The sequence below is a fragment of the Calidris pugnax genome, unplaced genomic scaffold (genome assembly GCF_001431845.1).
Source record: "Calidris pugnax isolate Ruff unplaced genomic scaffold, ASM143184v1 scaffold61, whole genome shotgun sequence".
NCBI classification, from domain to species: Eukaryota; Metazoa; Chordata; class Aves; order Charadriiformes; family Scolopacidae; genus Calidris; species Calidris pugnax.
Window position 1 is genome coordinate 3,709,801 of NW_015090945.1, and position 25,601 is coordinate 3,735,401.

Consider the following 25,601-nt stretch of genomic DNA (forward strand, 5'->3'; position numbering starts at 1 on the left):
CATCACACCCAGGGAAAGAGGGTGTGATGCTCACAAACTCCTCACTCATCCCTGGGCAGACTCCTCTTTCTCACCAACTGTAAGAGAGACACCGCCTCCTTGCTGGCCAGCAGAGAGGGACCTGAGTCTTTCTGGAAACTGTCTGAACCTGAGGTGGCCTCTACACTCCAGCTAATGCCTGAGCTCACTGCAGATTGCCTTTTGCCTCTCTCCTCCGGAATTCCCTCTGGAATCTGGTCACAGTCGTGCCTGTGTTAGTTCTGTGTTTCAATTCTTTAAAATAAGTGTGAATAAGGAAGATGTGACTTTTGCATTTAGGGCCATATTTACTTGGCCTCAGAGTTACTGAAGATTCTGAACAGAAGGTGTTCAGATTGTATTTCCCTTTAGAGGCACAAATTCCTCTCGTCGTTGCTGCCTCTGTGAAACAACTGATATGGAAAAGGAGCTAAATATATCCGTGGTGCCTCCCATAGCATACCAGAGGTAACCTAAGAGGCAGCGGCAGAAATAGTCCCGGCAGAGGCAAAGGACTCCAAGCAATGCAGCGAGATCCCATCTGAGGGGCAGCTTCAGATTTTGGTCATGTATGAAATATGAACTGAGGTGGATGAGGCACAAAGGGTGCCACGGGGACTATGGAAATGGGCAGTGGAGTTTCTGAGGGTAGTTTAGAGGAGCTCTGCTTTGTTTAGGCTAACAAGGCAACTGCTGAGACAGAATGGGTGCTAATTGCCTGAAATACATCAGAAACACTAAGGACAATATTGAAGCTGTAAACCAATGTTGGCACAAACTAGTAATTCATAAATTTGGCATAGAATTGGGGGGGGGAAATCCCAAATACTATAGGACTGTCATTGCAAAATAGACTTGTGCTTGGAGCGGTAGGTGACAGCAAAATGAAGACAAGTATGGAGATCAGGTAAGTTAATAAAGGGATTCACGTGGCACGGTGGCTGTGGTAACAGAGGGGTGGTCCTCCGTTCCCCACGTGGAAACCACAATTAAAAGGCAGGTACTTTTCAGCACTGGGACTCTTTTAAGGCATGCTGTCCATATGCACAGCCACACAGGAGCGTTCACCCACCAGAGCCAGGAGAACCTTCTATCTTGGCAGCAGACTGGCCACTTGCCCATTCATTCTAGCAGCCAGTTGGTCTTTCTTTCACTTCTCAGATGACTAACGGGGTGCCAAAGTCAGTCAGTGACACTTTTGCAGAGCAAAACTAAGCATTAAGTCTGTTTTCAGGACAAGATCCAGTCTGAGGGAAGCTAGAGTAGGATCTGACTGCTCCAATGGGGGTGCTGACTCTTTCCTGGTCTAATCCACTTGCAGCAGATCACCCCCTCAGTCCCACAGACTGTATCACCTGCAGACAGGCTCTGTAGGGGACACCTGATGGGTAGCTCCAGGGTGAGCACCACATCGGACACACCTAAAGACGGGTGAGCTGAAGTTACCTCCTTTGATGGGTAGCTCAAGGGTGAGCACCACATCATAGACGCCTAAAGACGGGTGAGCTGAAGTTACCTCCTGCCCCTGTTTTTAACAAAAATAACCACTAATTTTAAAGAGAGACAACAAACCGAACAACAACAAAAAATATTGCTCCTCTAATCTGAAACCCTTCACTACATTGAGAAGACAAGATAAGAATTCTGTTTATGTTCTCATTACAAAGGATCTGCCTGCTGAGAGGTGAAATTACCCCAGGGCTCTGTTGCTGAGTTCGCAGTCCAAGAGCAGAAATAGCACACGAGGAAGTGTGTTTCTGACACGCAGCCCTAATGGCCAGTTCCCCAGCAAATGCTTGCAAGCTACGGGCTCCTTTGGGTTTCACCTCAAAGATTTAATGGATAATTTGCAAAGCCCAGGACTCTGCAACATGGTGGAGAACTGGTTCCTTCTGGCATGGCCTGTAATTTTATAAGCATAAGCTCTATAGAACAAAGGAAAACCTGAAACTTATTTTTAGTATGGTTCTAAACTACCTAGAAAAATTGCAGTTAAAATTACCATATATATTCAAGCATTTGGTCTCAGAGCATCATTTTAATCATGTATTAATCCTGGTTTGCATGCAGCTGTTTGGCATGCAGCATCTGGGTGTATTTGTCCCGTGCTAAGGGAATGCAGAGAAGACAACATAATAGAATCATAGAATCATTCAGGTTGGAAAAGACCCTTGGGATCATCGAGTCCAACCATCAACCCTACTCTACAAAGATCTCCCCAACACCATATCTCCCAACCCCACGTCTAAACGACTCTTAAACCACATCCAGGGATGGTGACTCCACCACCTCCCTGGGCAGCCTGTTCCAGTGTCTGACCACTCTTTCTGTGAAGATTTTTTTCCTAATATCCAGTCTAAACCTACCCTGTTGCAGGTTGAACCCGTTCCCTCTTGTTCTAAGAGGGAATGGCTTGATCATAACCTCCGATTTAATGAGGTTTTATGTACTGGGTTTGCTTTCTTTGCGTTGCATTCCCAGATGCACCATGGCTGGGACAGTAACTGTGGTTATATGGACAAGCAACTCTGTATCAACTTGTCTAGAATAAGAAGAGAAATGACTTGCATGTGTCTTTAAAGACAGTGGTAATTTCTATGACATCGTAGTTTACACAGAAAAGCTTTAGTAGTTGCTCATAGAATATTGCCACAAGAAAGATAAAGAAAAGATCTTAAGAATTCTAAAATGCCTTTAAGAAAAAAATCTTGAAATGCTTTTGTTGCTAAAAATGTGAAGAGCTCTTGTAAAAGGAACAGAAGAATTTCAATACTTATCAAGCATTATTCACATTCATTAGTCAGCAGCAATTTAGTAGTGCTGCTTTCCAAACACACCCGTTCCTCAAATGTTATCCTGTCCAGGAGATACCCTCACGGATTCATTTAGTATTAGCATCTCTCTCTTTTAAGAAAACAGCAGGAGGGGAAAACAGGGGTAGGAATCCATTGCCTGCACTTATTTTCAGGACACGAACCTGAAAACCAATTTTTGTGTTTTTCCTGTGGCTGTCCCTACCCCCCTGCAAGCAAGGGGGCAGTTCCAGCCTCCCCTGGCTGCACCCCAGCAGCCCTCGGTTGGGCTTGTGGGTGCTGGGGGCAATGGGCCCTGGCACCACCTCGGCTGCTGCCCGTGTCTCCCTGGGGCTGAGCCTCTGTTGCTCTCACAACAGCAGGGTTGTTTCCACTTCCTTGCTTTACTTTGGCCTTCACACACAAGTGGAGAGGGGGACCTGGAGCTCCTGGTGGACAGCAAGCTGCCCGTGAGCCAGCAATGTGTCCTGCTGGCCAAGGCGGCCAATGGTCTCCCGTGGGGCATTAAGAAGAGCGTGGCCACAAGCCGAGGGAGGTTGTCCTCCCCCTGGTGAGGCCACATTTGGAGTCCTGTGTCCAGTTCTGAGCCTTCCAGTTCCAGAAGGACACGGAACTGCTGGAGAGGGGACAGCGGAGATGGGATGATCACAGAATCACAGAATCATAGAATGGTCCAGGCCAGAAGGGACCTCCAAAGGCCATCTAGTCCGCCCCCCCCGCAGTCAGCAGGGACACCCCCACCTAGACCAGGTTGCCCAGGGCCTCGTCGAGCCTCACCTTGAATATCTCCAGGGATGGGGCCTCAACCACCTCCCTGGGCAACCTGTTCCAGTGCTCCACCACCCTCACAGTGAAGAACTTTCTCCTAATCTCCAGTCTAAATCTGCCATCTCCTAATTTAAAGCCACTGCCCATAGTCCTGTCACTGGAGGCCTTTGGAAACAGGTTCTCCCCAGCCTTCCTGTAGGCCCCCTCAGGTACTGGAAGGCTGCCTCCGGAGCCTCCTCTTCTCCAGGATGATGAGGGACTGGAGCATCTCTGTGCTGAGGACAGGCTGAGGGACCTGGGGCTGTTCAGCTGGAGAAGAGCAGACTGGGAGGGGATCTCATCGATGCCGAGCAATAGCTAAAGGTGGGTGGCAAGAGGATGAGGTCCGGACCCTTCTCAGTAGTGCCTGGGGACAGGACAGGGGGCGATGGGCACAAACTGGAACAGGGGAAGTTCCATCTCAACATGAGGAAAACCTTCTTTGCTGTGAGGGTGGCAGAGCCCTGGCAGAGGCTGCCCAGAGAGGTGGTGGGGTCTCCTTCTCTGGAGACATTCAAGCCCACCTGGACACGTTCCTGTGGGACCTGCTCTGGGTGGCCCTGCTCTGGCAGGGGGTTGGACTGGGGGGTCCCCACAGGTCTCTTCCAACCCCATATCGGCCTGTGACTCCGCTGCTCTTGGAAGAAGATCCTGATCATCGATAAGGTCAGTGTACGGACTCTACGACACGCCAGACTGTCCCGGAGTCGGGCTAAGGCCGTTTATTTCCAGGAAAGATGCTCAGACGCGGTGCCCCACACCCTCAGGAAACAAACAGAGGAGGAGGAGGGCGGGCGGCACCACACGTGCCTGGCGGGGTCGGGCCCTCGCCTCGGGGTCGGTGGGGAGCCGGGGGTCGTGGCTCTGAGGCCGATGGGGCCGGTAGACAGGCGGTGTCCCGGGGGTAGGCCCCTCCGCCCGCCCCGGGGCTGTGGCCGTGAGGGGCTGTGGCCGTGAGGGGCTGTGGCCGTGAGGGACCCGCCCGCTCGCGCCGCCCAGCCAATGGGAGCGGCCGTTATTGGCGGGGCGGGAGGTGGCGGCGTTGCCACAGCAGCGGCGGCGGGGCCGGTGGTCGGGGAGCGCCATGGAGGGGCTGGAAGGTGAGGGGCGGCGGCGGGGCTTTTCCCTTCACCGGGGGGGGTGAAGCTTCGCTTTACCGGGGGAGGGCTCCCCTTTACCGGGGGCGAGCCTTTGTGCTGCGGCGGGGACTCGCTGCGGGCCGGGCGCCGCCTATCCCCGCTCTCGGAGCCCCCTGAGGCGCCGGGCCTGGGGAGTGCCGCCGAGGGGCTGGCGGGGCCCGGCGGGGCTCGGGGAGGCAGGGGAGTGCAGGGCGGGCTGGGCTTTGTCTGTGGTCGGGCCCCGGGCGGTGCCGCCCCGCAAGGCCGAGCTGGGAGCGGGGGGACGCTGCGGCGGGGCACCGAGCGGCCTCCCCCCGCTCCCAGCTCGGCCTTGCGGGGCGGGTCGGTGTCGAGTCATAGAATTATAGAATGGTTAGAATGGGAAGGGATCTTAAAGATCATTGAGTTCCGATCCCCTTGCCATGGGCTGGGACACCTCCCACCAGAGCAGGTTGCTCCAAGCCCCATCCAGCCTGGCCTTGAACCCCTCCAGGGATGGGGCAGCCACAGCTTCTCTGGGCAACCTGTTCCAGTGCTTCACCACCCTCACACTAAAGAATTTCTTTCTGGTATCTAATCTAAATCTCCCCTCTTCCAATTTAAAACCATTCCCTCTTGTCCTGTCACTGCACTCTCTGACAAAGAGTCCCTCCCCAGCTCTCCTGTAGCTCCCTTCAGATATTGGAAGGCTGCTATAAGGTCTCCCCGGAGCCTTCTCATCTTCAATAGGCTTGAGCACAAAATAGCCTTTGTTCTTTATCCCTCCTATTGCAGTTGGGGAAGGGAAGTGATTCTCACGACATACGTGTCTGCGGTCTTTAGTAGATTTTACAGTCATCAGGCTGTTATTGTGCCTAGTGACTCTAGGCCATCGAGACTCTGAATTCAGACAATATGGTTTGGCATTAAAATCCCAAGAGATTCTCTTTTATTTGAATTACTCTTTATGCTTTGCTGACTATTTAAATAGTCGCCACCCTTTAAATTTGAGAGGTGGTGTCCAGTGGTTTATCCAATAATGCTTTGTCAGGCACTCCATCTCTGACAATCCCGTGACAATCGTATGTTGCCTGTCCAGAAGGGGAAAGCTGTGATTGTGAGTGGGCGACGCGTTTGGCTGCAGTTGGGACTGCGTATCATCTGCAGCCCAGCCGGCCATTGGCTTGGCTGGGAGCTGGCTGAGCAAGGCCAGAGATGCCAGCTGTGTTGTACAAGCTCCAGCACCTTCGTAGCAGAGGGTGGGAAGAAAGCAGAAGCCTGAAAAAACATGTCATTCTTGCAGTAGAGTTTGTCCAACTTCTGACTTTGCTGGGAACTGTTTACATTTTGTTTGTATTTCAGTAGGCACTGGGAGTGGTGGGGGGAAGAATTGCTAAATGTCGTGTTTACTCTGTGAACTGTTTCTTGAAAGTGCTTTCAAAAGCTAGAGCTTATAAAAGTGTTTTTCCATTATGTTAAATATTCTTTCTGAACACATGTGATTAATTTGAGAATAACACAGGTTTCTAAAACTTCATTGTGAACACTCACATCCCACCCAGTTATCCAGTATCCTTCGATGCTAAAGTTCTTGAAACTGAAGAATATAGTATCGTGCATTTTTGTGGGTCACTTTGTGCTATGTTTTTCTTTCTCTAAACAAACTGCCTCAACATAAAATACATCTTTTTTTTTTGCTTCAAAACATTTGAAGCAAGTGCTTATGCTTTTATTTACAGTTTTTCAGTTTAAGCTGTCTCTCTCAATGCATGTTAGGTTAGGCTCATGTAAAGTTTATGTAGAAAGGTGGCCCTAAGACAAGAAAAAGGTAGGTGAACCCAGTAACAAATTGTATCACTGGGTATCAATCCTTTTTACAGTTACTGATCCACTGGCAACTCAGAAGAACGTTTCTAGTTGCCATTTGAGATGGAAGCTGTCTTTGGAAGCACATTTGCAGAGTCATATCCATCTGAGGGGAAGTATGGCTGCTTTTGAGCTCTGGCTTGGCTCCCTCTCTCCGTGAGAGCCCAGTGAGGTCAGGTCTCAGCTCTGGGGGGGAGGACCTTGTCCCTTGGCAGCACACTGCTGGTGTGACTGCAGGAGACCCCCACTTGCCCAGGACACCTGGCCTGGGCTTTCCACCCTCAGAACCTGGTGCTTTGCTTTGCCCAAGCTCAGAATTATAGATGGGAGGTCTGGTCTGTTTCTGTTTACTTAAGTATGCTATAATGGGAAAGAACTCTGCCCAGCTTATGATTCCTTCCATAATGTGGAGAGCTGAATGTGTATTAATTGGCTTATGGAGCTGTGTTAGTGACATTTAAAAAGCTAAATCTTATTTCCACATTGTGGTTGCATTTTCTCACTGTGTACAAGTTTAAACATTCAGTGAAATGCCAAAGTAGGTTTCTGTGTGACTAAAATGTTTCTTCTGAAATTTACTTTTGTTGCTATAAGACTGTTGCTTTATTACTTTATTTGTATATCAGTATTGTTGTATTAGTAGATTGACACTGAAAGTCAAATTTGTAACTTCCAAGTAGTGCAGGAGGAATCAGCGCCCACTTGTCGCTACAGGTGATGAATTTGATGTGAAATCCAAAGCCCTGAGCTCAGCGTTGTTACTCTGTGCCCTGGGGGCACTTGGGCTGTTTCTCAATTTTCGTTTAACTTTCTGGAGAAAATACTTGGAGCAACAGACTGTGCCTGAAAGCGCAGTGATCTCCAAGATGAGTTTACAAGTCCTTTCCTGAGCAGCCCTCCACGTGCGCAATGTCAGGGCTATTTTCAGTGGGTAAATGTGTGCTTATTGCTTTTCCTGCTGGGTGGCAGGAGCAGAGCTGGCACCTTGGCAGTTGGTTGCTCTCTTTTGGTTGGAGGAGATGGAGGAGGGATCCAAGCGCTGTGTTCCTGACTCTGTTTCAGCCAGCGCAGCCCGATGGTGGCATTCGGTTGGCGTTTCCCCGGTCTGTTGTTTGCCCTGGGAGGATGCTGGCAGCAGCTGCCTGAGCCCAGCACATGGCACTTCCCACACTGGTTCCCAGCCCGTCCCAGTGGGTCAGGGCTGGCACTGCCCGGGGAGTGAAGGGCAGGGGGGAGCTGTGTCTGAGGGCAGAGGTCTGGCTCTCGGTGCCAGGTACCGGCAGCGCTTGCCCAGCCCCGTGCTCCTGCAGCCGGGCAGGCTGGCTGTGGCTGGAAGGGACGGGTGGCTGCTTGCCCAGGAGCCAGCCTGCGGTGTCACACCCAGAGCTGTCCCTCGAGATGCCAAGGAGGGATGGCTGTGAGTGAGCGTTCAGCCTCTGGGCAGACTGGCCGTGTCCCCAGGTCTCACAGGAACAGGGCTCGCTGCGTGGCACCTTCTGCCCACAGCCCAGCTCTGTGCTGTGACAGTGTGTTCCTACATCTTCCCGTGCACTGATGGTGTGGGACATGCCCAGGCCACCCCAGACAGTGCCAACGTCCCAGTTTGGGGATTATATCCCTAATGTGACTGGTGAAAGCAACTGCTCAGGCTTGCTTGGATAGAATTGCTGAATAAGCTAATGCCAAGCCTTGTTTTTTCCCTAGTAGTGTAGAAAATGATTTCTGTTTTGCCAACAAAAAATAGTATCAACGTGAGTCTTTCCCCTTTGGTGTTCCTGTGTGGTGCCTGCCGGGCTGGGGAGCAGCTCCCTTCCCTTGGCAGCCATTTCCTCAAGCCTGGCTGGGAGAGGCTCCTGCCTCTTTAGGACACTGAAGCTTTTTTACATTTTTCTTAGGTATCTTATCAACCCAACAGAAGGAGGAATTAATTTCATGGTACTGAAACTATTAAAGATCGAAATGCAAAACTAATTTTAATATATGTTGTTTCTAAGAATTCACTTGTCTCTGGGAGCCATTAAAGCACAAGGGTAACTGTGACTGCATGGAGCTGCTGTGTGTCACCAGGCGAGTGTCTGCTTCTGTGGGGTGATCTAATCTTGACATTGAATACACTGTATAATTGCAGTCAATATATTTACTTTTTCTAAGGCAATTATGTCTTTATTTTTTGACCAATGTTTAAGTTTTGGGGAAGAAATTGACAAAAAATGTTTTACTTGAAGAAGAGTTCTGAAAGCAAATTTCAGGCCTGTACACTGCATTATCAGAGGGTGTTTCTCCTTAAAGGAGGAGAAGTAAGACAGGAATTGAGGTGTTTCAGGTTAGTTTCTTCAGCATCTTAGAACTGTGCAGAAAATCCTGTAGCCAGAGGTAAGTGTTCACAAAGGAGATGCCTGCAAAGACTTTATTCAAATAAAGGGAGAGTCCGCTGGGGCATTCCCCTGGGGGGTCTCCACTTTATCCTAATTCCCCAGCCACATGTAACCCTCTTCCTTTCCGTGTGGACTGAGGTACTTGGAAGGTACAGACTTCTCAATCCACCTATGACATAAAACTTTTGCAGTTTTATAATTGTCTAACTTTTGCATTTTCAGTTAATTCCCCTATTTTTGGGTTATCTCGGTCTTGCCGCTTCAGTTAACTCTCCTATTCCTGTGGCTGTCTCACTCTGGTAATTTCATTTAACTTCTCTGTCTGTGGAGACACTCTTATCCATATTTTATTTTATCAGAACTAATAGATTTTACACCCTTTTCTATAGTTTTTGTAGAATTCTTGCATTTTTAACTTAAATTGCAGAAACGAGATTGATCAAGTAATGGAATTCCATGGGTTGAACGTAGTGGGCGGATGGATGTATTTTACCTGCACAGGGACGTGGTGGTGCGGTTGTCCCAAGCAGGGGGTGGTGCAGTTATCCCAAGCAGTGGTTGCATTTCACCAAGATGTAGTTCCTGGGGTGCGTTAGACAGTTGGCTGCAGGGGGTGAGCAGTGGGCTTGCTTTGTAAAGAAATTTCGGGGGGCAAGCAAACTAGGAATCAATATATTATAAATGAACTTTTTTATCTAAATATTTTTTTAAGACATTATTTTATTGCTAGCCAAGTAATACCCTGGTAAGCAAGCCCTGCTCTGTGCAGACCCATGCGGGCAGCAGAGTCTGAGTGCAGAATTGCTGTGGGGGTGACTTTCTTTATGGCTGACCCGAGAAGCTGGTTGTCCCTTGGTCGTCCCCAGCTCACAGTCACCCTGGTGCTGGTGGCCTCACACAGGAGAGCACGGAATTTCTGGTGCCAAACCAGAATGGTTTAATGGACATAGATTTTGCAGGTCACATGCTTTCGAGTGGCTTTAGTTGATATTGGAGCTCATTATTGGAAGACCAGAGAGTGTATCTGGAAATCGGGTTGATCAAATAGTGCTGCTTATTTGCTTTTGGCTCTCTTGTGTTTCCGTACGCGTTACAGGGAAGGCTCTCCTGGATTTCTCCATAATCATCACACCCGAGCGCCTCCCCGAAGCGCCCGTGCGTGCACACTTACAGTATGGGAACAGATGGGAGGAGTGGGAGCTGTGTGTGCCGTGTCAGGGCTGGGGTCCTGCTGGGATGAGGCGGGGGTGGCAGGAGGGGTGGCAGGACGGCAGTGTCGGTGTGGTGGTGGGTGAGCACAGGCGCTGAATGCAGGAAGAACCTGCTGGACAGCGAGGGGAGAGAGCTGTGGGAACGCATGGAGCTCTGCTGCAGGGCCTCCTGCAGCTTAGGGATCGGGGCAGAGCGACGGGGAAATGTTGCTGCAGGTATGCTATAAGCCACCTGATGAGGAAGAAGAGGAAGCCTACTTCAGATAATTAGGAAGAGCCTTGTATTTGCAGGCCCTTGTCCTCGTAAGGAACTTTAACCACCTGATACGTGCTGGAGGGACAAATCAGCACAGCCCAAGCAATCTGGGAGGCTTCTGGTCCGCATGGATAGTGAATTCCTGACCCGGGTGATGGGGGAGCTGACCAGGGGAGGCACTCCTGATGGACGTCATACCCACCAAGGTGTGAGCTGGGGAGGTCAGGGCAGCCACACCTGCAGTCACCGTGGGATGACTGAATTCAGGATCCTGAGAGGAGGGAGCTGGGCAGATCACACGGTCTCAGCCCTGGGCTTCAGGAGAGCAGGCTTTGACTTCTTCAGGGATCGGCTCGGAAGAATTCCATGACATGTGGCCTTAGAGAAGAGTCCAGGAGAGCTGGTTATTTTTAAGGATGTGTAGTGTGACACTGGCATGTTTTCCCATTAAAAGTTATGCCTCCTATGGGGAAGGTCAGAAGGAAGGACAGACGCTTACAGAGAAGGGGAGAACACCGTGGTGTGAGAGCTGTGTGTGCGCTGCTGTTACAGCCATTCCCGACTGCATGCAAGTCATTTCTCAGTCATAAAAAAACCAAACTTCATAGAACCCTCCTCCAGGTTTTCACTTTGAGGCAGTGGGACTCTCCTTAAGATGTTATTTTCAAGGAAGCGGTACCAAACTCACCATGATCACTCACGTTCAATGCAGTAGCAGTAATCGTGACAACTATAACGCACGTGCATTGTCAGGCTGAAGAGCTGGTATAAAAACATGCAGAGGTACTATGAAAGTCTTGCTCAGGCTTTTCAGCTTGGAGGAATGAAAGTTATACTGCTTTTTGTTATCTTTTGGAAGCAGAAGTGACAGGTTTATACAAGATCAGACTGCATTGTCAATACAGAAGTAGAAGAGAATTCATGAGGCTTTCCTCTAAAATTAGGGGTAGATAGATAAAAGTAGGTGGGTTTGCTATTTGTTACGAGTTGTGAATAAGCTAATTGCATAAAAATGTCAAAGTATGTGAGCAGTTGAATATTAAGAGCCAGAGCTTACTGTGATTTCCTCTCCCTTTCTCTAACTGTCCCACAACCTGTGGAGCAGCACAGGCAGGCAGGGGTTGCGTGGTGGGGCCATCCCACACGCCCTCAGGTACCGAGAAGCAGGGAGGGCCTCCTGTCCTGCAGTGCTGGGCTTGCCTGCCTTTCTTTGCCATTTCACAGTGGACTGTCCCCACAACCTGCGGAGCAGCACGGGCAGGCAGGGGTTGCGTGGTGGGGCCATCCCACACGCCCTCAGGTACCGAGAAGCAGGGAGGGCCTCCTGTCCTGCAGTGCTGGGCTTGCCTGCCTTTCTTTGCCATTTCACAGTGCTTTCTGGCAAAATTATGCAAACTTGCAAAATTGACACTGGTATTTTTTCTACTTTGGTACATTGATCTTTTCATTATTTTATTTAATGCTCTAAGTTGTGTTTGGCTGTTCAGAGGAGTGTTCCCTACCTATGTCACTGCAGTTAGGTGACTCTTGGTTGTAGTATTCGTCATTAGTCTTTTCAGACTATTGTTAATTAGCATGTTGATTACAAAGTTTTCACAGTGCTTTCTGGCAAAATTATGAAAACTTGCAAAATTGACACCAGTATTGGTGTACTTTTTTTCTACTTTGGTACATTGATCTTTTCATTATTTTATTTAATGCTCTAAGTTGTGTTTGGCTGTTCAGAGGAGTGTTCCCTACCTATGTCACTGCATTTAGGTGACTCTTGGTTGTAGTATTTGTCATTAGTCTTTTCAGACTATTGTTAATTAGCATGTTGATTACAAAGCTATAACTCAGTCAGTACTGATTAGCGGACATATGCTGGAGACTGACGGTCCCTGAAGAACTACCTGCTGGGGCTTGATGATAGAGGTTTTTTTGTACCTGAAGTATGGAAACTACCTTGCTTTTGGAGATGAGAGTTATGCTAAAAGCAATACATACAATTTTGCAGAAGAATTTGGCAAGCACTCTTCCAGTAGTAATTCTTACCAGCTGTAGTTGAATGGCTGGTTTCAGACAGGTACCTGGTCTCAAAGCTGGAGCTCGTACCCGAGTGCAGCTCCACGTGTGAGTTCAGTGAGGCTGGATGGCTCTGATGAGCACAGCTCTCTGCCTCAGTCATTTGGCACTGTGGCTGCTGCAGAGAAATGAAAAGGGTTTGAAGGGCAGTCGGACAGATTTTACAACATGACAACATACCGTTACTAAGTGCAGTCTTCTTTCTTTGAAGCCTTCTGCACTCTGTCTCTGAGAGTAGGCACATCCCTGGGTATAGAAACCAAAAGAGAAAACTGTAATAAAACGTCAATTGATAGCTGGTAAGCAATACTGAAGACTTCTCCTGTCTCTAGGTGTGGAGTCTTTTCTACCAGCTGTAGTTGAATGGCTGGTTTCAGACAGGTACCTGGTCTCAAAGCTGGAGCTCGTACCCGAGTGCAGCTCCACGTGTGAGTTCAGTGAGGCTGGATGGCTCTGATGAGCACAGCTCTCTGCCTCAGTCATTTGGCACTGTGGCTGCTGCAGAGAAATGAAAAGGGTTTGAAGGGCAGTCGGACAGATTTTACAACATGACAACATACCGTTACTAAGTGCAGTCTTCTTTCTTTGAAGCCTTCTGCACTCTGTCTCTGAGAGTAGGCACATCCCTGGGTATAGAAACCAAAAGAGAAAACTGTAATAAAACGTCAATTGATAGCTGGTAAGCAATACTGAAGACTTCTCCTGTCTCTAGGTGTGGAGTCTTTTCACACAACTGCGTGATCTGTGAACACAGCAGCAGGAGTGTGGTGCCTGTGGCTGTGTCAGATCCTGATGGGCCCACACCTTGTCCTGGGAAAGAGCAACCTCCGAACTGGCAGCTTGTGTTTTCCACTGTGAATCACTTGCTGTGTTAGAACATGAGCAGAGAGGAAGGAAAAACCAGTCATTCCCTGGCAGTGTGGGTTTGCAGGAGGTGTAGCCCCAGGGGTGAGAGCACGGGAACACTGTGCTGGCTCTGAGGGACTGACTGTACCCCCCGGGGGGCTCTGCTCAGGCTGCCCAGCTGAGCTCCCACCACGGGGTGAAAGCCTGGGAACTGGGCTGTGACCCTGTTCAACAGTGGGGTGTGCAACAACTTACGTGTAGGTAGGGCAAAAACTAATTTGGAAGGTGGTTGTACTCTGGAAGTAGCTGGAGGGGGGGCAGTTCTGACAGGGGCAGTGTAGAAACAGCACTAAGGTTATTGCAGCTGCTAATAAACCTTCAGTCTGGTGCTTCAATCCAGAAACCCGATGTCTCATTAGATTGAACTCTGTGGTTGAGACCTGCTCTCTGGCAGACAGTAGGAGAATAGGGTGTAAAGCTGTATATCATAGTCTTGGCATCACTTCAACTGAAATACTGTTTTATTTGGTATTCACATAACCATTTTGAATGTATTTCTCTTTTCCCTAAGTGTGTTTAGATTAGATAAACAGTAATAATTATGTCTGTCCTTTTCCAAGTTAACTATGTTCATGTTTAAACACATTCATGTTTAATGCAAGGATGTAAACTGATGGTGATTAGTGGTATTAAAGATAGTAAAAGAAAAAAGAAGTGTAGCTGCTGGATGTCAGGAGTTGTGTGGCTGTGTAACTGGGATGGTGGTAATCCCAGCATTGTTCCTAGACTTACAGAAAACTGAAGACAAGTGCTGTGACGCTATCTTACTGCTGACTGCAGTTCATAGCATCATATGGGGTTGGAAGGGACCTCTGGAGAGCCTCTCCTCTTAGGAAATATGCTCCAGACCTTTAATCATCTCTGTAGCCTCTGCTGTCCCCTCTCCAGCAGTTCCCTGTCCTTCTGGAACTGGGGAGCCCAGAACTGGTCCCAGTGCTCCAGATGGGGTCTCCCCAGGGCAGAGCAGAGGGGCAGGATGACCTCCCTCCACCTGCTGCTCACACTCCTCCTGATGCCCCCCAGGATGCCCTTGGCCTTCTTGGCCACCAGGGCCCATTGCTGGCTCATGGGCATCCTGTTGCCCACCAGGACTCCCAGGTCTTTCTCCTCAGAGCTGCTCTCCAGCAGGTCCCCCCCAGCCTGTACTGGTGCAGGGGGTTATTCCTCCCCAGGTGCAGCACCCTGCACTTGCCCTTTAAGTTTCATTAGGTTTCTCTCTGCCTAAATCTCTCTGCCTGAGGCTGCAATTCTCAGACTCATTTGCCAAACATATCCTTCATCTCTTCTTTTGAGTGTTCCCTTTTTTTTTAACATCCCCCTCTCCCTCCTCCCCCAATACATCACAATTTAACAACCGTTTCTGTGAACTTTTGTTCAGGAAACAAATTCAGTCAGTCCATGAGTGACGGCATTAGATCATAGAACCATGGAGTGGTTAGAGTTGGAAGGGACCTTAAAGCCCATCCAGTGCCACCCCCTGCCCTGGGCAGGGACACCTCCCACCAGACCAGGTTGCTCCAAGCCCCCTCCAACCTGGCCTTGAACCCCTCCAGGGATGGGGCAGCCACAGCTTCTCTGGGCAACCTGGGCCAGGCTCTCACCACCCTCACAGCAAAGAATTTCTAGCCCAGATCTCATCTCAATCTCCCCTCTTTCAGTGTCAAACCCTTCCCCCTCGTCCTATGGCTCCCCTCCCTGATCCAGAGTCCCTCCCCATCTCTCCTGGAGCCCCTTGAGGGACTGGAAGGGGCTCTAAGGTCTCCCCGGAGACTTCTCTTCTCCAGGCTGAACTCTCTCAGCCTCTCCCAGCAGAGGGGCTCCAGCCCTCCCAGCATCTCCGTGGCCTCCTCTGGCCCCATCCCAACAGGTCCATGTCCTTCCTGTGCTGAGGGCTCCAGAGCTGGAGGCAGTGCTCCAGGTGGGGTAGATACCATGCATGAATACCTGAATAAATAAATAAATATTAAAATAAACCCAATCACAACAATGATAAAAAACACCTTTTTATCTAACTTTCACAATTTTTTCCTATGTTTTATTTTTAAATGACCAGATTTCATGTTGATGTTGTTGCTCCTAGAGAGAAATGTTGAGGCTTTGTGGTTTTGTGTGGTGTTTTTTTTTGCTTTATTTTGTTTTTTATTAACTACAAAGGTGAGGAATGATTAAAAAATGGAAGAGATAAGTGCGCAGGTCTGAAGGACTGCATGCTTCCCATTTTCAACAAAACTTCAGGAGCTTTCAAGTTTTGAAATCACAGGATGTTTGAAAAAAAAGGATGTGTGTGATGGGGAGGTGCTGGCAGCAGTAGCTGTGAGCAGAAGTGGCCGAGTTCCTGCCAGCAGCAGAGGGGCAGGAATGCTGCAGGGAGATCAGCTCGGGACCTGGAGCTGCAGTGAGTGCTCATTGGCATTCCATACTCATGGGTATGTTGTGTGCAAATACTGCTCCAGCAGGTGAGCTTCTATCAACTCTGCTTCTTTGAATGGGGAATTCAAACACAGGCTCACATTCCAGAGTTCAGCAAATAGGAGAAAAAGCTGGAAACTGTAGCTTTTCTTCTTTTACAAAGGCAGATATTTGAAAGAATTATTCTCTCAGTCAAATCCTTAATCTTATACTTTACACCTGATTTCAAGATCACTAATTTTGATTTATTTCGACTAATTTCTTAAAGCCGGTGTCACTTTGTATTTCCATGAAACGCCTCTCTCACTTATTTCTGCAAAGCTGTTAAAGGTGTATAGTTTTGCACTGTAAATTATCAGAATATACCCTTGTACAGCAACAACTGTTGGTATTGCTAAGTATGGGGTTAGCAATCTAGGAAGAAACTTGTATCACAAATTTAAACAAAACTCTCTTACAGAAGTTATTTGTTTTTTTTAAGGTGAGGTTGCAGTGCAAACTGGAGACCTGTTGCCATGTAAGATCTGTGGGAGGACGTTCTTTCCAGCAGCACTGGTAAGTCGTATGGCCACGTGTTGGCTTTTAGCTCTGACAAGTTAGGATGAGAGTTAAGCCATGGTCACTATAAAGCTAAATAAAGTAGATGTAGATACTTGATTTTAGTGGGGTTTTTAAAGTTTGGGTTTTTCCCAAATAATTATTGATTTGAAGCTCCTTAGGAGGAGGTTTATTTTATTTCAGCATCCCGTCACTTTCTGAAAATATATGCTTGTGAAAGCATCTTCTCTCAGGTCAGAGAATCCTTTCTTGCCTCTGCAGATGGAAGCCCTAGTGTTAAGCGTTCTCAGCTAGTAAATGAAGGACTTTGGCCATCTTCAACATACTGTGCTCTCCAGTCTTAATAGGCATTGGTCTGTCCTTAAATATAAATATGGATTTCTGACACCTCTGATCTGTCTTTCCACTCAGTGCAAATGCTGCCTGTCTTCCATCAGTTTTTTATTTGCAAGGAGCAAGTACAGATGCCTCCTGTTTTTATTCTTCATCGCCCAAGTTCTGGTGCCCATGTGTATGCAGTTGAGAATTCCTGTAGTTCTGTTTTACAATAATGGCTGGCAGAACTGTTTGAGTGAAAGCAGCCTTATCTCAGTCATCGAGAGCTGGGCCTTGATTGCTGATTGGCATATTGGGAAAGAGGGAAATAACGTGTTAATAGTCTGTGTTTTCAGAACTAAGTTCTATATTCTCCTTTTGTTTTTCTACTTGTAGAAAAAGCATGGACCCATTTGCCAAAAAACTTCTGCCAAGAAAAGGAAGACGTTTGATTCCAGCCGACAGCGAGCGGAAGGAACTGACATCCCCACAGTCAAACCCCTTAAGCCTCGGGTACGTCAGTGTCTGCTCTGCAGGGGACGCTCTAGGCACACTGTGTGCATTGTAGTGAGCCTGCTTCCTGCTGCTGATTTGTCATCATTACATCAGCCAGGAGCTGGAAGAGATCTAACTATAATGTTCTTTACTGAAATAAGGCACGTACTTAGATTGAAGTAAAAGCTTCGAACTTACAAAGCTCTTTCTCTTTTGGGTCCTTAGCCAGAACCACCCAAAAAGCCATCCAACTGGAGGCGGAAGCACGAGGAGTTTATAGCCACTATCCGAGCAGCCAAAGGACTTAATCTTAAAGATGGTGGAAAACTCCCGCCACCGCCTCCGCCCTCATATGACCCTGGTATGTAAAACAAACATCTTTTTAGAGATGTATTTTTTTTTAGCTTAATTTGTAAAAATTTGATTTGGGGAGGGATTTGTTGGAATACAATATTCACAAGTTGTCGAGGATGACTGTCTGCTGCTCCCTGTGCAGCTGCTGGTTTGTGGTCGGGGCTGGCTGGCTGGCCTCCTCTGGAGCTTTCCAAGCCCACAGCTTTGTTTTTAACACCTGGAAAGGCAGTTGTGGTGACCTTGCACCTTGTTACTGTCTTAGAAGCCACGGGCTGGACAGGCTGTTCCCACACCTGGTTTCTGGGTGGTTTGGGTCTGGGGGATGTGTGGGTTTGCATTCCCAGGGGAGTGACGGTGTGCAGGTGCCCTTACAGCTGGGGCTGGGGAAGGCATTGAAACAGCCTGATGGGAGGGAGCAGAAAACAGGCTTGGCAGTTACCTTCTGTGATGTGATAGTAGGTTGGGGAATGTATTCCTTCCTCTTGTCCTAAAAGCTAGACCATTTGATCCAGCTCAGTGAGGCCTCCTCTGGAGCTTTCCAAGCCCACAGCTTTGTTTTTAACACCTGGAAAGGCAGTTGTGGTGACCTTGCACCTTGTTACTGTCTTAGAAGCCACGGGCTGGACAGGCTGTTCCCACACCTGGTTTCTGGGTGGTTTGGGTCTGGGGGATGTGTGGGTTTGCATTCCCAGGGGAGTGACGGTGTGCAGGTGCCCTTACAGCTGGGGCTGGGGAAGGCATTGAAACAGCCTGATGGGAGGGAGCAGAAAACAGGCTTGGCAGTTACCTTCTCTGATGTGGTAATAGGTTGGAGAATGTATTCCTTCCTCTTGTCCCAAAAGCTAGACCATTTGATCCAGCTCAGTGACTATTTTCAGAAAGACTGGGAAAAACAGAAAAAATCATGTTTGCTTCTGCCTGTCTGTGGGTAAGTGGGGATGTGAGCATTCCCTACCTCGTTTCTGTAGGGGAAATGTGTTAGTCCAGTACTAGGATTGTGAGTGTAAGAGGTGAGGTTGTGTTATTCAGCAGTCAGTACACACCCTCCTCAAATGCCATGTGCATTTTAGAGTAAACCACAGCTAATGCTGTGGACAAGAGACATAACGCTCAGTCATGGAAAGGATGGTTAATAATCTAGTTGTATAGATTCTGAGTTACGAGCAGAAGAGCCCAAACTTAATCAAGCTTGGAAAAACTACTCAAATAGTGCTCCCGTGGTTCCACAAATGCGGCTCAAGCAAAGGAGGTGACTGTTCAGCTCACTTGGAAGCAGACAGGAGGTGGAGGGGAGAGAAAGCCATTAGCTTCTGTTTCTCTTCTGCCTGTTTTTTACTTTTCCAAGCTGAATCTCACTGTCCGTAGTCTTCTGGCTTCATCCTCTGCAGCGTGTGAGACTTAGGAGGAGGGAACCAGGAATGAAGATGTACAAGTTGGTCAGTGGGTTCTCTTCTCTCAAACAGAACAAAACCAGAGCAGGGGCAGCTTTTCCACTGTCCATGTCAGAGAGAGGGAGAATTCTGCATGGTGTCATGGGGTGTAACTGTCCCCTCCTACTCAGCTCTCTCTTTGGCATGTCTAGTTCTAACTAGCTGCTATTCTTCCTTTAAAGAAAAAGAGTTCTCTATTAATATTTCCTACTTAATTGCATGCTTTGGGTTTGTAAACAAGCAGTGTACCTGGTTCTTCCACCCTCTGTTCCAGTTCTCCTTAGGAGTGCAGAAGAGCCTCATGGTGTTAAGAAGAACCTTCAGTCACTCTGTTAGCACTGACTGGGTGCCACATGTGTACTGCCACCTGCTGTGGTTAGTTTGTGCTCTATAAAGCTTACGTTGGGTCCTTGCAGTTCTGTGGGGCGGTGTGAGCAAGTGCCTCCAGCCAGCCAGGTGGCTGAGGGGTGCCAAGCTTTTACAGAAGGATGAAGGGACAATCCCTCCTTCTGAAAAGAGTGTGCATTAATCCTCTGCAATCTGGTCCTTTTACTTCAGCGGGCTCAGAGAGTCTTCTGTGGGAGCTGAGCTGTGCTCCACCTAGAAATGTCTATTATCTAGGGGCTTCCAGAGCTGTTCTATTAATCTACTTAGCTTTTTCTCTTTTTTTTTATCTTTTTTTTTTCCTAACATTGTTTGAGCCTATCTTGCCTTGACCACACAGGTATTATAGTTCTTTTTGTTCTGAGTTTGTATCTGCTACGGTATAGTTTATGTTTGAGTATTATGACAGCGGTGGAGCTCATGTAAAATAAATAAATAACAATCTATTGCTGTTATCACATGAGATTGCCACGCTGTCACTTCTCAAAGGGATTCCTGTGCTGCTCTCGTGTCCTTTGTTCACACTTCTTGGGTCACACTTCATGCTTTGGTGGCCACTACATCATTTGACTTACTCAAAATTGTTTGTTAATTTGAAGGGATAACCATTTAAGACAGATCTGCTGCATTTGGAGTAACATGTAATCAGATCTCACTGTGATTGTATAATATCTAATGGGAGTCTTGGAGGCAGTGATTGTTGAATCTCTCCTCATTTTCTTCAAAACATTTCTAAACTCACCCAGGAACACACTAATGTAACCTGCTTTGCCAGGGCCCAACCCTTCAGGAGTCGGTTTTACGTGGCTTTGAATACTGCAGTCTGAGGAATTCAGCATCCAGACACAAAATGTCTGTCTGAAACTGCAGCCAAACACTTCGCTTCCCAAGGGCAGTGGTTTTGACGGAGTGTATTTCCAGCATGCAGATGAGGGGTCTCTTAGTATTCTGAACACCTCCATAGCCTTTCTGGGTTGTCCCCAATGTTAGTAGTAATATTTTCTGTGAGTAGTACTGTTTGTAATGTGACTAAATTCATCTTGAAAAATAATACAGCTACCAATTATCCTGTTTTGCATGTCTCTAAAGATATCTCCTAATTTTGGCTGGTTTTCTTCTGATATTTTTCTTTGTTAAGTTTTCAATTTTATTTTTTTTTTCAATGATCAGTTGTGTTTAGTATTTCCCAGTCCTTTCAAAATTGCCAGAGGAAAACAGATTATGGTGTATTTTTCTATTTGTATGGGGAAAGGGTTTAATGCGTTTTCATATCCTGAACAAACTGAACTGTGTGTGTAACTTCTGTTTAGCCTCTTTTCTGCATCCTCCCAGCTGATAGCCCTGTCACGTCCAGACACCTCTTTGGGCATCTTCTCTGCTGAACAGCACCTCTCAAAGTGTTCCTGCTTGCACTTAGGGTACTTCTGATCCTCAACCACTCTTCTCTTCCTTAGCCATCAAACAAGAAATGTCTTTTGCCCTTCATGTGGACAAGGTTCTTTTCCCCAGAAATCTGTATTTCTTTTTCAGATTCAAGAGGCCTTAATTTTCTCTAAGGGCGGGGCTGGTCTTCAAAAGACTTTTAAGACACTTTATTTTTTAAACCCCATTATTAACGTTAGGTTTTTATGTTTTTCAGATTACATTCAGTGTCCCTACTGTCAGAGGAGGTTCAATGAGAACGCAGCAGACAGACACATCAATTTCTGTAAGGAGCAGGCAGCCCGGATCACCAACAAGGGGAAGCTGGCAGCTGATCCCAAAGGGAAGCTTCCGACTCGCACACAGGTGAGCTACTAATGGTTTTCTTAACTTGGAACTTGCATTCCACATCACACCAAGCTTGTTAACTAGTGTGTTACCCTTAAATGGATTTAACTGTTTTATTCTGCAATTGTGTTATTTGTGCTAGACTGAAGTCAGACACAGGAGAGGGCTTTCCTCTCTTAGGAGAGTAGCTGAGGTCTGTAGATGAGATGGCAGCAGCTGCAGAGCCAAAACCAGTCCTAAATGTCATTCAGAGACTTATGAAAATGCCAAGTAAGGGTAGCAGCAGGAAACAGAGATGCAGTGTTTGTAAAGAAGGTTGACTTTCTGTTGTCCAAGCCTTCTGAATCCAATTCAAGGCTGTTCCTTAGGTGGTCAAATAAAGGTGATGACCACAGGAGAACTGACAGCAATATTTTGGCTAATTGTAGGAATTCAGGCATGTTAAAGTAAGAGCTGCAGCAGTTAACTTATGATGGAAACAAATTATTAAAGTCTCTGTGGGTTTGGTTTTTTTTTTGTTTGGTGGTAATGCTTTTTTTTTCTGGAAGCTGTGAAGAGTTAAACAGCCAAAAGCAGTTCCTCAGTGGTTCTTGCCCTGTTCCAGCTCAGTGCTGGGACGGGTCTAGAGAACACAGGTGAAATAAGATTTGAAAGACAAAAGTGATTCTGTCCTTGAAGATTCTTTTTAAAATTAACTGGTAATGAGGTGATCATGTTAATCTCATGAGACAGCTATGGGAAAAGATGAGAAAAGCTGTAGAAAAGTGGAAAACACACCAAGACATACAGTTAAACACAAAACACAAATCCCCTGAGTAAAGTTAAAGACTCTCTCTTCCTGGCATGGTCTGTGTGTGTGAGAAAGCAGACTGGGGGAAACCGTCTGCCTGAGCCCACACCAGAAACAGTTTCCCTCCTCAGTAACCACAGGCTGTTCTCCCACAAGCCTGAGTTAACTACCTACCATGTTATAGAGATAGTTTGATTTAATTGCTTAAATTTCTAGGTTGTATTTTGTTACAGTACAAACCTGCTGCAGTTAAGAAGATGCCTTCTGTAGGATCAACACCACCATCATCATCATCACGCTTACCCCAGCCAAGTGGTGTTACCAAAACTGTTGTAGGTAGGAAATGAATGTTATGAATTTGCCATTTCCTTTCTAAATATTAGATCTCAAACTATGCAGTAAAAGCAGTATAATTTTAATAACTGAAAGAAATTCCACATCATTGTCCAGTGCTCTAAGCTGACAAAGTACAGATACCCGCAGGAGGAGCTCAGTGTTACATGAGGGGATAAGATGGGGTCTGGTTTTCATAATACAACTTTTTTTAGTCAGTGTTTTTGTGACCTGATTTTTTTGGACCTACATGTATGATAGCTGTATACTTTATTGTTGAAATTGATATAGTGGTTTGTAAGAATTTATTTAAAGTAAAGTTGGAAGGGGAATCGATTAGTATTTATCCAGCAAGACTCTTGAGCACATAGGAGACTCTTCTGTTTTATATATCCTGTCAATCTAGTTTTTTTCTGAACTGAACCTGCAAAATCATTCTGTAGTAATGCATAATGGTAGCCAATACTGATTTCTTACCTGAGACTTTTCCGTTGCTGAACTCTGTAACTAATTTGTATGCTGAACACAATCACGAATCGATGAAAATACATAGTTAAGCCATGTATATTGTAATTATGCAAACACCAGTCTTACTCTGCTTTCAGATATCAAACATGTTCTATTTGTACATACTTTGACATTCTAGACTTCTTTCCTTTTTCTTTCTGAAGGAAAAGGAAAAAATTGAGATCCAGCATTTTTTATTAGAACACAACGTTATGTCTTAATTGCATATTTTCTGTAAATTTCTGGAAATGTACTTGCTTTTTCCTGTTATCTTGACGCTTGTTCACATCTTGATATTTCTAAAAGTCTTGTTTTGAATTTTACAATTAGAACATGTGTGATGAATTGTATCATTCTGGCAGCAAAATCTTACATTTTCTCATGTTTCCATGTTTGCTTTCACCTGCAAGGTGCCTCTTCAGGTAAAGCCCTCTCTTCCTCTGGATCCGGTGGCACCAAAATCCAGACATTGTCACCAGCTCATAAGAACTCCCTGGGAATGGTGAACCCACAAACAGGGTAAGTGTCCATTTCCTGGTGTCACTTATGCTTTATTTCCTATTTGTGTTGTGCTAGTTCTAGAAATGTCTGTGGTCTGTTTCACTGGCGTTTTTCTTTTCCTGTGAACCTAGGAAGTACAGTGTTTGGACTTTATCCTTTATTTATAAGCACAATTAATGTTTAAGGAACATTGGAGTAGGCAAAGATGCATTTTCTAATGTTAAAATAACAGCAAGGAGGTCAAGAGATAAAATTAGATACAAGGCAGATTAAAATGTTATAGAATATGTAGAAGTGGTTGGAGCTATATTTTTTTTTTCCTTTGTAAGAGTGAAGATACTTTAAAAACTAGAAAACATTAGGCATAATTTCCTTTGTGGGAATAAAAGAGAGAGACCTGTCACAGGTCCCAAGCCTGTTGTGGGAGAATCTTCCCTCTTACCACAAAAGGGTGGATACTTTCCCTCCTGCCTTTCCTGTCTTAAAATATGCAAGAGACAAGAAATTAACGAGCATGAATAAGGAGACCAGTGCTCTGCACCAGCAACAGCAGTGGTAAATGTAGATTGCTGGAGTTCAGTGGAAGTGCTGGTGGGATAATGCTGCTACTGGTGTTTTGCTGGGGACAGTCAGCACACACTGTCTCAGAAGAAATGTATGGAAGGGACTGAAAAAGAGTAGTGCAATTGTACAGAAGTTTGAGGAGCATCAAGGAGCACTGAGTGAAAACATAAAACATACAACAAAGAGACTGCAGTATATCTAACTGCGATAGATATTGCTATAAAAATGAGTATAGATTGGGGAAGGCTGTATAAGGTGGAGAAAAACAACTGCTTGAGCTTGTGAGGAAGAAGAAGGGCATTCTGAAAGATCTCATGGGGCTGGAGAACTTTATTTATGAGATAAAACTAGTGGTTTTCAGTTTATCACTCTTAAGCCTTACGTGCAAGTATGTGTTGCAGCTCTGTCCCACCTCCCTCCTAATGCCATGTGACACAAGGATGCAGTTTGTCCCTCCCTGCTCTACCCACTCCTGCAGAATCTCTCAGACAGACCCAAGGCAGAGTCTGAGGTAGTCAGAAGATGTGTTCCCTGCACCACACCACCCACCCCACACCATCCTGTGTCCCAGTAGTCCCTGGTCTGCAGGGCAGCTTCACTACTGCTTGTAGGTGTTGCTGTGACTGTCAGAAATCCCCAGGCTCTGTCACTGACTGGATTTTGGATTGCATTTCTCCACTTCCAGAAGTTGAATTAGCACTCGCTGATGAGTGGCAAACAAGTAGGTCTGCAAACCACAGTACACAAAGTCAGCTGGGATGATTTGAAGGCGTGTGTCTGGCCATGGTGGTGAATCACAGAATCATGGAATGGTTAGATTGGGAAGGGACCTTAAAGATCATCAGGTTCCAACCCCCCAGCAGTTGGGAAAGGCTTTTTCCTGTTGATGAGTCTCTAATTGCAGTCTGTACTGGTTTGTGAGGGAGCACAGGTTTTAGCCTTTACTTCTTAACAGGGAGGTCCTATTTAATTTTACCACTGGGTTGCTCACTGAACTCACTGCTTCATATTCTGTGGTCCTCTGTTTCACCTTCTGAAGCTTGGAGGAGGAATTGTGAGGGAACCAGCCAGGAGTTGTTGTTCTGAGAGGTGTTTGCAGGGGTTCCCTCTGCTGACATGTGCTGTACCTGCCATGGGTGACTCCTGGTTGGCATGGCTCTGGGAGAATGGTCTCTGCTGAGAGGCAGCGGGTGTTAGCTGGGCTTACACCCTCACTTCAGTGTCGGCACAACTTTGGGGAGTATGGATGTGCTGAGTGGGTTTCCTGCAGTCCTTCTCACCTCTCTGTCCCACAACACTTCTGCTCTTTGCCACCCAGTCCCTGTGATTTCCTGATGGCCACACTAACCAGGCTTCTCCCAGGGAGCTGTGAAACCTGTCTCTTCCCGAAGCGTCACACTTGAGACCTGGTCATTCCTCCTTTGTCTCTTGGCTGCTTTGTGTTGGCTTCTGAGGAGTTTGCCAGGAGTTGTGGTGAGGCACAGAGGTGTAGGAGCGACAGCATGGAGCAGTTCTGTGCCACACATTGGTCACTTGGGACCATTTTGGCCTTTATAATCTTGGCCTTAGTATTGGGGTGCGAGGGGGAAATCTGTAGGGTTCTGTTGAAATACCTACACAGTTCTGTTGGAGCAGGGACAGGGACGCTGACCGTTGACATCTGAAGTCAGAGAGTGAAAATAGCTAATGCTGTAGTGACAAAGATTTTAAATGTGAAAACGTCTTATAATTTAGGCTGTAGCTAATTGCAGCTAGAATTATTTTATAAAATAAAAGGG

General features: G+C 46.8%; 1 protein-coding gene across 3 annotated transcripts in view; it reads left to right on the plus strand.

The window, feature by feature from the left end:
- Positions 1-4,671: 4,671 nt before the first annotated feature.
- The window catches only part of ZC2HC1A (zinc finger, C2HC-type containing 1A), a 34,978-nt gene continuing 14,048 nt past the window's right edge, over positions 4,672-25,601 (plus strand). For all 3 annotated transcript variants that reach the window (XM_014951920.1, XM_014951921.1, XM_014951922.1), the window contains exons 1-7: positions 4,672-4,738; positions 16,304-16,377; positions 17,092-17,208; positions 17,416-17,551; positions 20,998-21,146; positions 22,152-22,254; positions 23,169-23,277. In XM_014951920.1, coding sequence (XP_014807406.1) covers positions 4,723-4,738; positions 16,304-16,377; positions 17,092-17,208; positions 17,416-17,551; positions 20,998-21,146; positions 22,152-22,254; positions 23,169-23,277 — 704 coding nt within the window. In that variant the 5' untranslated portion in view covers positions 4,672-4,722. The remainder of the gene's footprint in view (positions 4,739-16,303; positions 16,378-17,091; positions 17,209-17,415; positions 17,552-20,997; positions 21,147-22,151; positions 22,255-23,168; positions 23,278-25,601) is intronic.